The sequence below is a fragment of the Ciconia boyciana genome, chromosome 25 (genome assembly GCF_034638445.1).
Source record: "Ciconia boyciana chromosome 25, ASM3463844v1, whole genome shotgun sequence".
Taxonomy (NCBI): Eukaryota; Metazoa; Chordata; class Aves; order Ciconiiformes; family Ciconiidae; genus Ciconia; species Ciconia boyciana.
The window spans coordinates 1515748-1527591 of record NC_132958.1 but is presented as its reverse complement, the minus strand read 5'-3'; the positions used below and the strand labels follow the sequence as shown (position 1 = coordinate 1527591).

Sequence of the window (11844 nt, the reverse complement as noted above, 5' to 3'; positions counted from 1 at the left end):
AGTGCAGGGCGCGGGCGTTGCATTGCGCTGCCGGCATTGCGTTGCCATGCAGTGTTGCACAGTGGTGCAGGCGTTGCAGGGCAGCGCCGTGTTGCAGGCTGTTGCACGGTGGTGCAGGGCATTGCACGGCGGTGCAAGCAGTTGCACGGCAGTGCAGGCCGTTGCACGGCGGTGCAGGCCATTGCACGGCAGTGCAGGGCGTTGCATGGCCATGCAAGCAGTTGCTGTGCGGTGCAGGCCGTTGCACAGCGGTGGAGGGTGTTGCACGGCGGTGCAAGCTGTTGCACGGTGGTGCAGGCCGTTGCACGGCGGTGCAAGTGTTGCACGACGGTGCAGGCCGTCTGTCACACGGCAGTACAGGCTGTCGCATGGTGGTGCAAGCGGTTGCATGACAGTGCAGGCTGTCGCACGGCAGTGCAGGGCGTTGTGTGGCCGTGCAAGCAGTTGCTATGCAGTGCAGGCTGTCGCACGGCAGTGCAGGGCGTTGCATGGTGGTGCAAGCATTGCACAGTGGTGCAGACCGTCGCACAGTGGTGCAGGCCGTTGCATGGTGGTGCAAGCATTGCACAGTGGTGCAGACCGTCGCACGCCGGTGCAGGCCGTCGCACGCCGGTGCAGGCCGTCGCACGGCGGTGCAGGCCGTTGCATGGTGGTGCAAGCATTGCACAGTGGTGCAGGCCGTCGCACGCCGGTGCACGCCATCGCACGGCGGTGCAGGGTGTTGCACGCCGGTGCAGGCCGTCGCACGGCGGTGCAGGGCGTTGTGTGGCCGTGCAAGCAGTTGCTATGCGGTGCAGGGTGTTGCACGGCGGTGCAGGGTGTTGCATGGTGGTGCAAGCATTGCACAGTGGTGCAGACCGTCGCACGCCGGTGCAGGCCGTCGCACGGCGGTGCAGGGCGTTGCATGGTGGTGCAAGCATTGCACAGTGGTGCAGACCGTCGCACAGTGGTGCAGGCCGTTGCATGGTGGTGCAAGCATTGCACAGTGGTGCAGACCGTCGCACGCCGGTGCAGGCCGTCGCACGGCGGTGCAGGGTGTTGCACAGCGGTGCAGGCCGTTGCATGGTGGTGCAAGCATTGCACAGCGGTGCAGGCCGTCGCACGCCGGTGCAGGCCGTCGCACGGCGGTGCAGGCCGTTGCATGGTGGTGCAAGCATTGCGCAGTGGTGCAGGCCGTCGCACGGCGGTGCAGGGTGTTGCATGGTGGTGCAAGCATTGCGCAGTGGTGCAGGCCGTCGCACGCCGGTGCAGGCCGTCGCACGGCGGTGCAGGCCGTTGCATGGTGGTGCAAGCATTGCACAGTGGTGCAGACCGTCGCACAGTGGTGCAGGCCGTTGCATGGTGGTGCAAGCATTGCGCAGTGGTGCAGGCCGTCGCACGGCGGTGCAGGCCGTTGCATGGTGGTGCAGGGTGTTGCACAGCGGTGCAGGCCGTTGCATGGTGGTGCAAGCATTGCACAGTGGTGCAGGCCGTCGCACGGCGGTGCAGGGTGTTGCACAGCGGTGCAGGGCGTTGCATGGTGGTGCAAGCATTGCACAGTGGTGCAGACCGTCGCACAGTGGTGCAGGCCGTTGCATGGTGGTGCAAGCATTGCACAGCGGTGCAGGCCGTCGCACGCCGGTGCAGGCCGTCGCACGGCGGTGCAGGGCGTTGCATGGTGGTGCAAGCATTGCACAGTGGTGCAGACCGTCGCACAGTGGTGCAGGCCGTCGCACGCCGGTGCAGCGCAGCGCAGGCCCTGCCCCGCCGCCCGGGCCCCCCCTCCGCGCTGTGGCCGGGCGGTGCCGGGGCTCCGGGCCCGTCCCCCGGCGGGCGGGGCGGCGGCCGGGCGGGCCGGGGATGGCGGAGGCGGCGCAGGGCCGGGTGCAGGCGGCGGTGGAGAGCGCGGTGCAGGCGCTGGAGCGGGAGCGCATCCGCGGCATGCAGGTACCGGGGGGGCCCGTTCCGGGGCCGGGCTCGGACCCGAGGGGCTCCCGGGCGCGTACCGGGGGTGTGGGGGTCCCGCCTGCCGCCGTGCGTGTGCCCGGCGTGACCCACGCGTGTGCCCGGGGCAGCGCCGGGACCCCCAGAGCAGGCCCCGTGCCCCACAGCCCGCTCTGTGCGTGGCCCTTGCCCCCCCCCAGTGCCTGCCCTGTGCCCCCCACATGCCCTGTGCCCCCACATGTGCCCTGTGCCCCCCAGTTCATCCTGTGCCCCCCAGTGCATGCCCTGTGCCCCCACATGCCCTGTACCCCCACAGTGCCCTCTGCCCCCCCAGTTCATCCTGTGCCCCCCAGTGCATGCCCTGTGCCCCCACATGCCCTGTGCCCCTATATATGCCCTGTGCCCCCACATATGCCCTGTGCCCCCCAGTTCATCCTGTGCCCCCCAGTGCATGCCCTGTGCCCCCCACATGCCCTGTGCCCCCCAGTTCATCCTGTGCCCCCCAGTTCATGCCCTGTGCCCCCAGTTCATGCCCTGTGCCCCCACATATGCCCTGTGCCCCCCAGTTCATCCTGTGCCCCCAGTGCATGCCCTGTGCCCCCCAGTTCATCCTGTGCCCCCTCAGTTCATGCCCTGTGCCCCCAGTTCATGCCCTGTGCCCCCACATATGCCCTGTGCCCCCCAGTTCATCCTGTGCCCCCAGTGCATGCCCTGTGCCCCCCACATGCCCTGTGCCCCTATATATGCCCTGTGCCCCCACATATGCCCTGTGCTCCCCCCAGTTCATGCCTGTGCCCCCCAGTTCATGCCCTGTGCCCCCCAGTGCATGCCCTGTGCCCCCTCAGTTCATCCTGTGCCCCCCAGTGCATGCCCTGTGCCCCCCACATATGCCCTGTGCCCCCTCAGTTCATCCTGTGCCCCCCCCAGTGCATGCCCTGTGCCCCCACATGCCCTGTGCCCCCTCAGTTCATGCCCTGTGCCCCCCCAGTGCCTGCCCTGTGCCCCCCTCATATGCCCTGTGCCCCCCAGTTCATGCCCTGTGCCCCCCACATGCCCTGTGCCCCCCAGTTCATCCTGTGCCCCCAGTGCATGCCCTGTGCCCCCTCAGTTCATGCCCTGTGCCCCCCAGTGCCTGCCCTGTGCCCCCACATGCCCTGTGCCCCCCAGTGCCTGCCCTGTGCCCCCACATATGCCCTGTGCCCCCTCAGTTCATCCTGTGCCCCCCAGTGCATGCCCTGTGCCCCCACATGCCCTGTGCCCCCTCAGTTCATCCTGTGCCCCCCAGTGCCTGCCCTGTGCCCCTATATACGCCCTGTGCCCCCTCATATGCCCTGTGCCCCCCAGTTCATGCCCTGTGCCCCCCACATGCCCTGTGCCCCCCAGTTCATCCTGTGCCCCCAGTGCATGCCCTGTGCCCCCACATGCCCTGTGCCCCCCAGTTCATGCCCTGTGCCCCCCAGTGCATGCCCTGTGCCCCCCACATGCCCTGTGCCCCCATGCCCGGGGACGCCTCACACAGCAGCAGACTCGGGGTGCAGCCAGCTCTTCCCAGGGTGCTCCCCCAAAGCAGGGGGGGTGTCCCCGCAGGCTGCACCCCCCTGACTGCCCCCCCCCCCCCCGCCCCGGTGTCCCCGCAGGGCGCCATGTTCCGGTGCAGCGCGCGGTGCTGCGAGGACGGCGCGGCCTCCATGCAGCAGGTGCAGCGCTGCATCGAGCGGTGCCACGCGCCCCTGGCCCAGGCCCAGGCCATCGTCACCGCCGAGCTGGAGCACTTCCAGGTGAGGGGAGGGGGGGGGACACAGAGGACACCCACAGCGTGGGGAGGGGGTGCACGGGGACCCGCTGACAGCCCCCCCCCACCCCCCGATGTGTCTGTTTGTCCCCCCCCGTCCCACCACGACGCAGGACCGCCTGAGCCGCTGCACGCTGCACTGCAACGACAAGGCCAAGGACGCGCTGGAGGCGGGGGGCGCGGAGGCGCGGGTGCGTGGCCAGCTCGACGCCTGCCTGGCCACCTGCGGGGACGACCACCTGCGCCTCGTCCCCGCCATGGCCAAGAAGATGAAGGACAGCCTGGCCGCCCTCCAGCAGTAGCGGCGTGCCGGGACGCCCCCCACCCACCCACCCCACCCACGCGCTCATTAAAGGCGAGGTGCCGCGCTCCGACCACCCGTGGGTGCTGCGGGGTCGGGGCGAGGGGGGCGGAGGTGCTGGGCGAGCCCCGGGCTGGCTCTCGTGCAGGGCGACCCGTGCAGGCGTGCCGGGCATGGGGCGATGCTTGTGCAAGGCGGGGGGGGCACCCCCTGCGGGCGGGCGATGTATTGGGGGGGCGTGGGGTGTTTGTGCGGGGTGTGGGGCGACGCATGGGTGTGCTGCGCATGGGGGGATGGCTGCGTGTGGGTGCACAGCGTGGGGTGGGCCCCGCGCATGTGCGAGGCGTGGGGTGACCCCCGTGTGCGTGCACGGCATGGGGGCGACCCGTGTGTGTGCGAGGCGTGGGGTGACCCCCGCGTGCGTGCACGGCATGGGGTGACCCCTGTGCGTGTGCAAGGCGTGGGGTGAGCCCTGCAGGTGTGCAAGGCGTGGGGTGACCCCCGTGTGCGTGCACGGCATGGGGCGACCCGTGTGTGTGCAAGGCGTGGGGTGACCCCTGCGTGCGTGCACGGCATGGGGGTGACCTCTGTGTGTGCACGGCATGGGGGTGACCCCTGCGTGTGTGCAAGGTGTGGGGTGACCCCCGGGTGCACGCACGGCATGGGGTGACCCCTGCGCATGTGCAGGGTGTGGGGTGACCCCTGTGCGTGTGCAAGGCGTGGGGTGAGCCCTGCAGGTGTGCAAGGCGTGGGGTGACCCCCGCGTGCGTGCACAGCATGGGGGTGACCCCTGTGTGTGTGCAAGGCGTGGGGTGACCCCAGGCGTTTGCAGGGCGGAGGACACACGGACACACGGACGGACACACGGACAGGCCCCACACACGCATCCCCCACGCGTGTCCGGTGCACGCGGACCCCGCGCACGTGCCGGGCCGGGCGCGCGGGGCCGGAGCCGGGCGGGAGGCGCGTAGCGGCCATGCCGCCGTACCTCCCCGTGAAGCCGCGCACCGCCCCGCCGCGCAGCGCTTTCCGGCCCCTCCGCCGCGCCGCTGCTCGGGGGAGTGCGGTAGCGGCTCCGCGGGCGGTGATTGGCTGCCGGGGAGGCGCGAAGGGGCGCCGGAGAGGGGGGGAAGGGGAGAGGGGAGGGCGCGGCCGCCATTGGCTGGCGGCGGGGGGTGACGCGCGCGGCGCGGTGGCGTCAGAGCGCGGCGCGAGCGGCAGAGTGCGGGGCTCTGTGGAGACGCCATGAGCAAAGCGCACCCGCCCGAGCTGAAGAAGTGCGTCCGGGGGCCGGGGGGGGGCCGGGGCGGCGGGGGGGGTCGGGGGGAACGCACCCGCGGGGCCCGGCGTGCTTTACCGGGGCCCACGGCCCGCCGGTGTCCCGGCGTGCACCGCGGGCGGGCGGCCGGCCGGTGTCATGGCGGCGGTGCGTGTGTGTGTGGGGGGGGTGGTTGGCGGGTCTCTCCTCCATCTCCCCCCGCCGGTGCTGACCCGCCGCCGCCATCTCGTTGCAGGTTCATGGACAAGAAGCTGTCATGTGAGTCCCGGCCGCCCGGAGCTGCTCCCGGCCCCGAGTTGTCTTTGCCGCGGGAGAAAGGGGCTGCGGGGCAGCCCCCAGCCCGCCCCCGCCGCCCTCCGCACGGTGCCCTGCAGCGGGGAGGGGGGATGCCGGAGGCCTGGGGGAGCGGGCCTTGCCTAGTTTCAGGCGTCAAAAATCCATTCATTGGGTTCCATATTAATTTAAAATTGGCGCTCCTAAACTTTTAGGACAGTTGTTTCTTACCGCGTTGGATGTGATGCTCTAAATGCTTCGGATTAACAAAAGAACCTCCCTCCTCGTGGCCCCGCTCGTTTTCAAAGCTGCAGTTCTGGTGAGAAAACGTGAAATGCTGGCGTTCAGCAGTCTCCTTCTTTAAACGTAACTCGATTTCTTGTAGTGAAATTAAATGGCGGCCGACACGTCCAGGGGATATTGCGGGGGTTCGATCCCTTCATGAACCTCGTCATCGATGAGTGCGTGGAGATGGCGCCGGGAGGACAGCAGAACAACATCGGCATGGTGGTGAGCGCTGCTTCGGGCTGCACCCAGCGCAGGGTGACCGGTCGCACGCCAGCCTGCAGACATCGCTGGCGTGTGTAAAACGAGCTGAGTTTTAAGAAGTGGACACGTTTACTGTAATAGCACAGAACAATCCGCGGGGTTTTAGAGTTGAAATCAGTTGGCGCTCATCCCCGGGGAGGGGGGGGGGGGAGCGGGAATTGACGTGAATTTTTGGCGCAGCGTCAGCTTTTTAGGAAAATAAATCGGGGGGGGGGGGACGGGACCTGCGGAGCGGCGGGTAACCGCGTGCTGCGTCTCACCGGCTGCTCTGAACGTTCACTTTTAGGTAATACGAGGAAACAGCATCATTATGCTGGAAGCCTTGGAACGAGTATAGCACCAGAGAAACCTGCGTCGTTACCGGCCCTGACGAAACCTAGCACACCTATTATTACTCATTGAATCTGCCACGAGTGTAAACTTTTTTTGTTGTTGTTTTGTTAAATAAATTTTGTAATGGTTGACGTAACTTGTGTTAAGTTGTACTTGCTTTTTTTTGGGTAACGGGGCAGCTGGTTCTCCAGCGCGGTGGGAAGCGTTGTTAATTCTGCTCGTGATAACTTTAAAACTCTGCAAAGTCTTTCAGGAGGCTTAATTTATTTAAGTGGATGCTAAATTGGCGTTACCTTTGGTGTCCTTCCCCTTAATATCTTGTAAAGAACAAGCTACAGCTCTGTGTCGTGTTTGGTCAGTGGGTTATTGCTTCTTAATTGCCAGCAAAATGGTAAAATTCCCCTCTGCAAAGAGTGACGTGGAGTATTTGTGCCAAGCTGGGCTGCCTAAAAGTAGGAATTTTTTTAAATAATTATTTTTACTTTTATTTCTGCATCACAGAGTTGTGGTGCAGGAACCAAAGCCTGCGGGGGCTGAACTGGACCGAAGAAGTTCTAACTTCTTCTCAGTTCCCATTTAGAACTCCCGAAATGGGAGCCAGGTAGAAACCGGCCTTTTTGGTTTGCTCTTGCGAGCAAACCCGCTTATAGAGGTCCTTATTGGCAAGGATGGTGTGGTTTTGTCGCTGCATTTTTAATATAGAGGGGTGCTCAGTGCTTTCCCAAGCACCACTGAGGACGCCGAGAGGTTTGGGCAGAGCTCAAAGGGTTTTCTCAGAAAATCCGATGACAGCTCCAGCACGGCCGTAGGCGTCCGCCACGACTCGGCGTCCGTCAGACCCCACGAGCACAAATCCCGAGCTCGCTTTTCAGACTTTCCCGACCTTCCCCGCAGCGGGAAGTCTGTTCTGCCGGGATAGAAAGCATTCCACTGGGATAACGCCGACTCTAAGTACAGTAACGGGTTGGTTTTTTTTTTTTTTAGCTTTTCTTGCTGCTGCGTCCACTGTGGCACAGCGAGGATGCGGCTAGACTACAAGATCGGTCGGATGGTTGAGCCCCAGACAGAGCAACGCAACTAACGCCGCCATACGCGATCTCGAGGCGACGGCGGTAGCTTACTTTCCAAACGGTGCGCTAATTTTATTCGTAACGGCAATATTCAGACACGGTTGAGTTATCGTAGCGATATTAGATACAGTCAAGGGACACAATGTTCTCACAAAAAGGGTTTTTACCTATTCAAACCTGTAGGGTCAGGTCATCTAAATTATTAACGCTTTCAAACCGTGACAAGGCGAAGGGCATCTGGTTTTGCTTGCTTACCACCCGTTTTGGCAGCTCCCTTAAAAAGCAGCAGGCCTCTCCCCCCACCTGTAAGCTACAGTACTTCTTCTGGAAGCAAATTAAGAACGCAGCCTCCATTTCCACTGCGCTAGTCCCACCCCAAGGAGTAACTACTTGAGAGACCCTTCAGAAAATACTTCAAGCAGAGAAATTTACAGTCAATAAGTTGATTTTTTTTTTTTTCCCCCCTGCCTGAATGTGTCCAGAGAGGGAAAGCGACGTGCACGGGTTCATCACAGTGATGCAGATCCTGAGTTTGGCAGACTCCTTACCGTGGAGGGCACTTTTGGGGTCAATATGGCATTTAAAACCTCTTCTGTAGTCTCACATAGGGATGGATCGAGGAGTTTGCTCGAGGAAGGGCCAGCTCGCTTGGGAAAGCTTCCTCTGCCTTTTCACTGCTGTTCTAGTCTCTCTGAGTTGGCTGGGTGTCTCCTCTTCCTTAGGGGCTAAGCAAGGAGTTCCTCGTTCGTTAGCGTTAATTGTGGCCAAACACAGTACGGGAGCCGTCTCTCCGGAGGTTGTATCGCGGACGCTCCTGCGAGCACCCGGCCGTTGGCTCTGCGGGGCTCAGAGCTCCGTTTTCAGCTTCTCGTGCAAATCTTCCTGGTCGATCCTGTCGCTGTTCCCGTACCACCGGTGGTAAGCGAGCAGGGCGGCGTTTTTGGCCGCGATGGCGCTCATCTCCATGGCGCTGGCGGCCCGCTCGATGCCGTTCAGGTAGTAGATGTTGTCGTGGAGGATGATGGGAGGGCATTTTTCCGGGGGGCTGTAGTGGGGGTACGCCAACCACTTCTTCACTTTGACGGAGTCGTAGGAGGAGAAAAGCAAGTTCAGCTGCTCTTTGGTGAGCACCTCCTTTGAAAACACCTTCCAGACGGCCGATCGCAAGGGCAGCTTTCCTTCGCTGCCTACGTCTTCCACGGGAGATACCACCCCCAGGCTATTGATGAACAGTTTGGGATTCTCCGTAGTGAAGATGGCACCGAAATGAAAGGCGGATGGGTCCCCGTAACCAAAGAAGGAGGCGTTTAATCGTCCGTGCACTAACGTCGTAACAGTCTGGTGGTAAGGATTTGGGAACTGCGGGACAGGAGGGTCGAAGTTCTTGAAGGCGATGTTGGCCATTTTGCGGCTCAGCGGAGCAGCGATGACAACGATGTCGTACGTATCCCCCGTTAGTCCCGACGTAGTGTTGTAAGTGACCTGGTAGAGCTTCACCGGGTCCCCTGGGGAGAAGAGCGGGAGAAGAGCTCAATTATCCCGCTCCGTGGATGGAGGGAATCCCATTTGACAAACACCAGGCTTTTAAAACACCATCCCGTTTAGACTAATTATGCCTTGCTGCGAGCCAAAGTAGCTTTATAAAGTAGTACCAGCTTAGCCGCGGGAGTGCCGAGACCTGGGGCTTTGAGCAGAGCCTAGTTTTCATCTTCAAAGACCGAGGAAGACCCAGGCTGTTGCTTCGGCCTGCCGAGAGCTGCAGCCGAGCAGTGACAGAGGCCAGCTCCAGCTGCCAGAGCGTGCCGTTCCCCTCCCCACCAAAGGGAAAGCAAACGCAACTCACCCGTGGGTCTGGGTCTGATTTTTGGCTCTATAGACAAAACTGTACCAGGGATAACCTCGGCTTTGGAGGCGTAGATAAGGCCGGTGCAGACGAGTTTGTTCCCCCCTTTTACCGACCAAAGCCCCGATTCCACCCCTGCCAGAGAAACAGCACCTACAAGGAAACCACGATCATTAGAGCGGCTTGTTCGGCGTCATTCTGTAGGGGAGTATTTGAAACAAAGTGGAAAATTAGGGGGGAAAATAACATCCCTCTGGGGCACAGAGCGTGCTGAAGGCTAGGGCTAAGCAGGTCGCGTTAGCCAGCAATTTGTCGGAGTAAGGCAGCGACCCAGCACGGGACGTACTGCTGCACGGTACCAGCCCGGGGAGGAGGAACCCCAACACCCACGAAGAGCACAAGGTCCCTGGGACAGACGTGTTGGGAGATTAACCTACGAAACACTCGCCTACGAAACCGTTGATGTTGACACCTTGCCCATAATTGACTCTCATGGCCGGACAAACCACCTCATTTATGAACTTATGGGAGAAGCCGGCTTTCTGCATGGCTTCATCGATGGTTTGGTTCAGCATGCGGGTGAAGTCGTTCCCTCCGAGGGCGTGAAGCAGGCGCTCGTTACTGCTGAAGGCGTAGTCGTGCGTCTGGTAGCGATAGATCCTTTAACCGGAGACAAAGAAATAGGTGTTCAGGAGCTGTTAATTATCTCAGTGGCCCTCAGAAGCTGTGGAGGATCCCACAGCCCCTCATGGGAGCAGCAGGGCTGGTCCTTCCCGCCAAGCCCTAGCCTAAGTGGTACATGCCTAAGTAGACCTGGACCTTCATTATTCGTTTCCTGATCTCTCCTAACGAAAGCGCTTTGTGCACAGTTATGAATGTAATTCTCTTTAGCGCCCCGGTGCCAGGCCGATGGGACACCCCACACCTAACGCGCATTTCTACCGCAGCCTCTTGTTATTGCTATACCTGTTTGACGACGACAGCGCTTATCTCGATCTTTTTCCTTAGGAAAGTAATCGGCAATGGAGAGAGGGCACTCGGAGACTCCTTTCTCAATGGCGACAGGATGCTTTCACCAATTTTTACAACTCGGCAGCAGGTTTCGCACCTTTTCCTGCAGCCGCTGTCCCACCTTTTCCCTAGCAGGGGCCCGACGTACCGCATGAACTTGTCCAGGACGTCCTCCACCCACATGTACATTCGCAGGGGGTTGAGCCCGTAGCGCCAGAGGAGCTTGAGAAGGTTGACGATGTACCAGCTGCTCTCCTCGAACACGAACTCCTCCCCGTTATAAATGCCTGCGAGGCTGCCGTGCGCCGGGGCAACCAAGAGGCCTTGAGGAAAGGGGTGAAAAAAAAAAAAACGGTAATTCAATAAAAGGCAGATTGGGTCGAGCTAAACTATATTACGCCTCGATTTTAACTTCCCGAGACAACCTAGCTTTGCGTTGATTGGGGGTGAGCAATTAAAGAGTGGATCCCCAGGATGTGGAAAGCTTAATTAGCTCTTGCCCGGGAGCCAGGGAGTTATTTACAGTGACTTTTGGAACTTTATGATAATTCATCACCCATGGGGGGGGTGTGTCCTGTTTGCATTGGGAGGCGGGTCCCCTTTTCCTGGGGGCTGGGGTGTGGTGGGGGGATATGGGGGCAAGGAGGGGGGGATATGGGGGCAAGGAGGGGGGGATATTGAGGAAGGATGGGGGGGGCAACCAAGGCTTGTTCTTTTTGGGGATGTGCCCCCAGCAGAGCAGGAGAGCTGGGCCCAGAGCATCCCTGGGGGAGGGGGGGGGTGTGGGTGTGATTGTGGGGGGGGTCCCCACTCACCCAGCTCCTTGACGAAGTGCTTCATGTGCAGGTTGAGGGGGTGGAGGACGGACCCCCCCGCCTCGTAGCCGGCCCCCTCCACCTCCAGCGTGGCCAGCCGGCCGCCCACCGCCGCCTTCTCCAGCACCTCCAGCCGCACGCTCCTCCCGAACTTCTGCCGCAAGAAGTAGGCGGCGGCCGCCCCCCCGATCCCGCCGCCGACCACGGCTGCAAGAACCGGCACCGGCCGTCAGCGCTGTCCCCGCCGCCCCGCAGCCACCCCCCCGCCCTCCACCCGTTCCCCCCTCCCCCGTCGTACCGATCTTGCCGGGGGCATCGCGCTGCGGCCGGCGGCCCGGGACCGGCGGGCAGAGAGCGGCGAGGAGCAGGAGGAGGCGGAGGGCCGGCATGGCGCTGGCTCGGCGGGCGGGACCGCCCTGTCAGCTGTTTCCCGCCGCGGCGGCGGGGCCGCAGGATCATGACGGCGGGCGGGGAAACGGCCACAGCCGCGCCGCTGGTGTAGTGGTATCATGCAAGATTCCCATTCTTGCGACCCGGGTTCGATTCCCGGGCGGCGCACAACTCCTTTTACCACCCCCCCCCCCCCGGTCGTTATTTCTCTTATTTTTATTTTCCCGCCCGGCGGGGGTGAGGAGAGGCCGGGCCTTCACCCCGC

General features: G+C 62.4%; 3 protein-coding genes and 1 non-coding gene across 5 annotated transcripts; 3 read left to right on the top strand and 1 right to left on the bottom strand.

Annotated features, from left to right (window-relative positions):
- Positions 1 to 1785: 1785 nt before the first annotated feature.
- FAM136A (family with sequence similarity 136 member A) lies at positions 1786 to 4089 on the top strand. The gene is made up of 3 exons (XM_072846147.1): positions 1786 to 1926; positions 3561 to 3701; positions 3829 to 4089. The coding sequence occupies exons 1-3, from the start codon at positions 1840 to 1842 to the stop codon at positions 4015 to 4017; spliced, it is 417 nt and encodes a 138-aa protein (XP_072702248.1). The 5' UTR covers positions 1786 to 1839; the 3' UTR covers positions 4018 to 4089.
- A 1072-nt stretch (positions 4090 to 5161) lies between these two features.
- On the top strand, positions 5162 to 6586 carry SNRPG (small nuclear ribonucleoprotein polypeptide G). Its single transcript, XM_072846077.1, has 4 exons — positions 5162 to 5293; positions 5531 to 5553; positions 5954 to 6078; positions 6404 to 6586. Exons 1-4 carry the CDS (start codon positions 5262 to 5264, stop codon positions 6452 to 6454), a joined length of 231 nt encoding a protein of 76 aa, XP_072702178.1. The 5' UTR covers positions 5162 to 5261; the 3' UTR covers positions 6455 to 6586.
- A 981-nt stretch (positions 6587 to 7567) lies between these two features.
- On the bottom strand, positions 7568 to 11733 carry PCYOX1 (prenylcysteine oxidase 1). 2 transcript variants are annotated; one of them, XM_072846285.1, is made up of 6 exons: positions 11488 to 11733; positions 11190 to 11396; positions 10523 to 10697; positions 9812 to 10023; positions 9364 to 9516; positions 7568 to 9025 (listed from the first exon to the last, which is right to left on the bottom strand). In XM_072846285.1, exons 1-6 carry the CDS (start codon positions 11576 to 11578, stop codon positions 8367 to 8369), a joined length of 1497 nt encoding a protein of 498 aa, XP_072702386.1. In that variant the 5' UTR covers positions 11579 to 11733; the 3' UTR covers positions 7568 to 8366. The 2 variants fall into 2 exon arrangements, with proteins under 2 accessions (XP_072702386.1, XP_072702387.1); XM_072846286.1 differs by lacking the exon at positions 11190 to 11396.
- On the top strand, positions 11677 to 11747 carry TRNAG-CCC (transfer RNA glycine (anticodon CCC)). The gene has a single exon. It is a non-coding gene; the product is annotated as a tRNA-Gly (tRNA).
- The last annotated feature ends 97 nt before the right edge of the window (positions 11748 to 11844 follow it).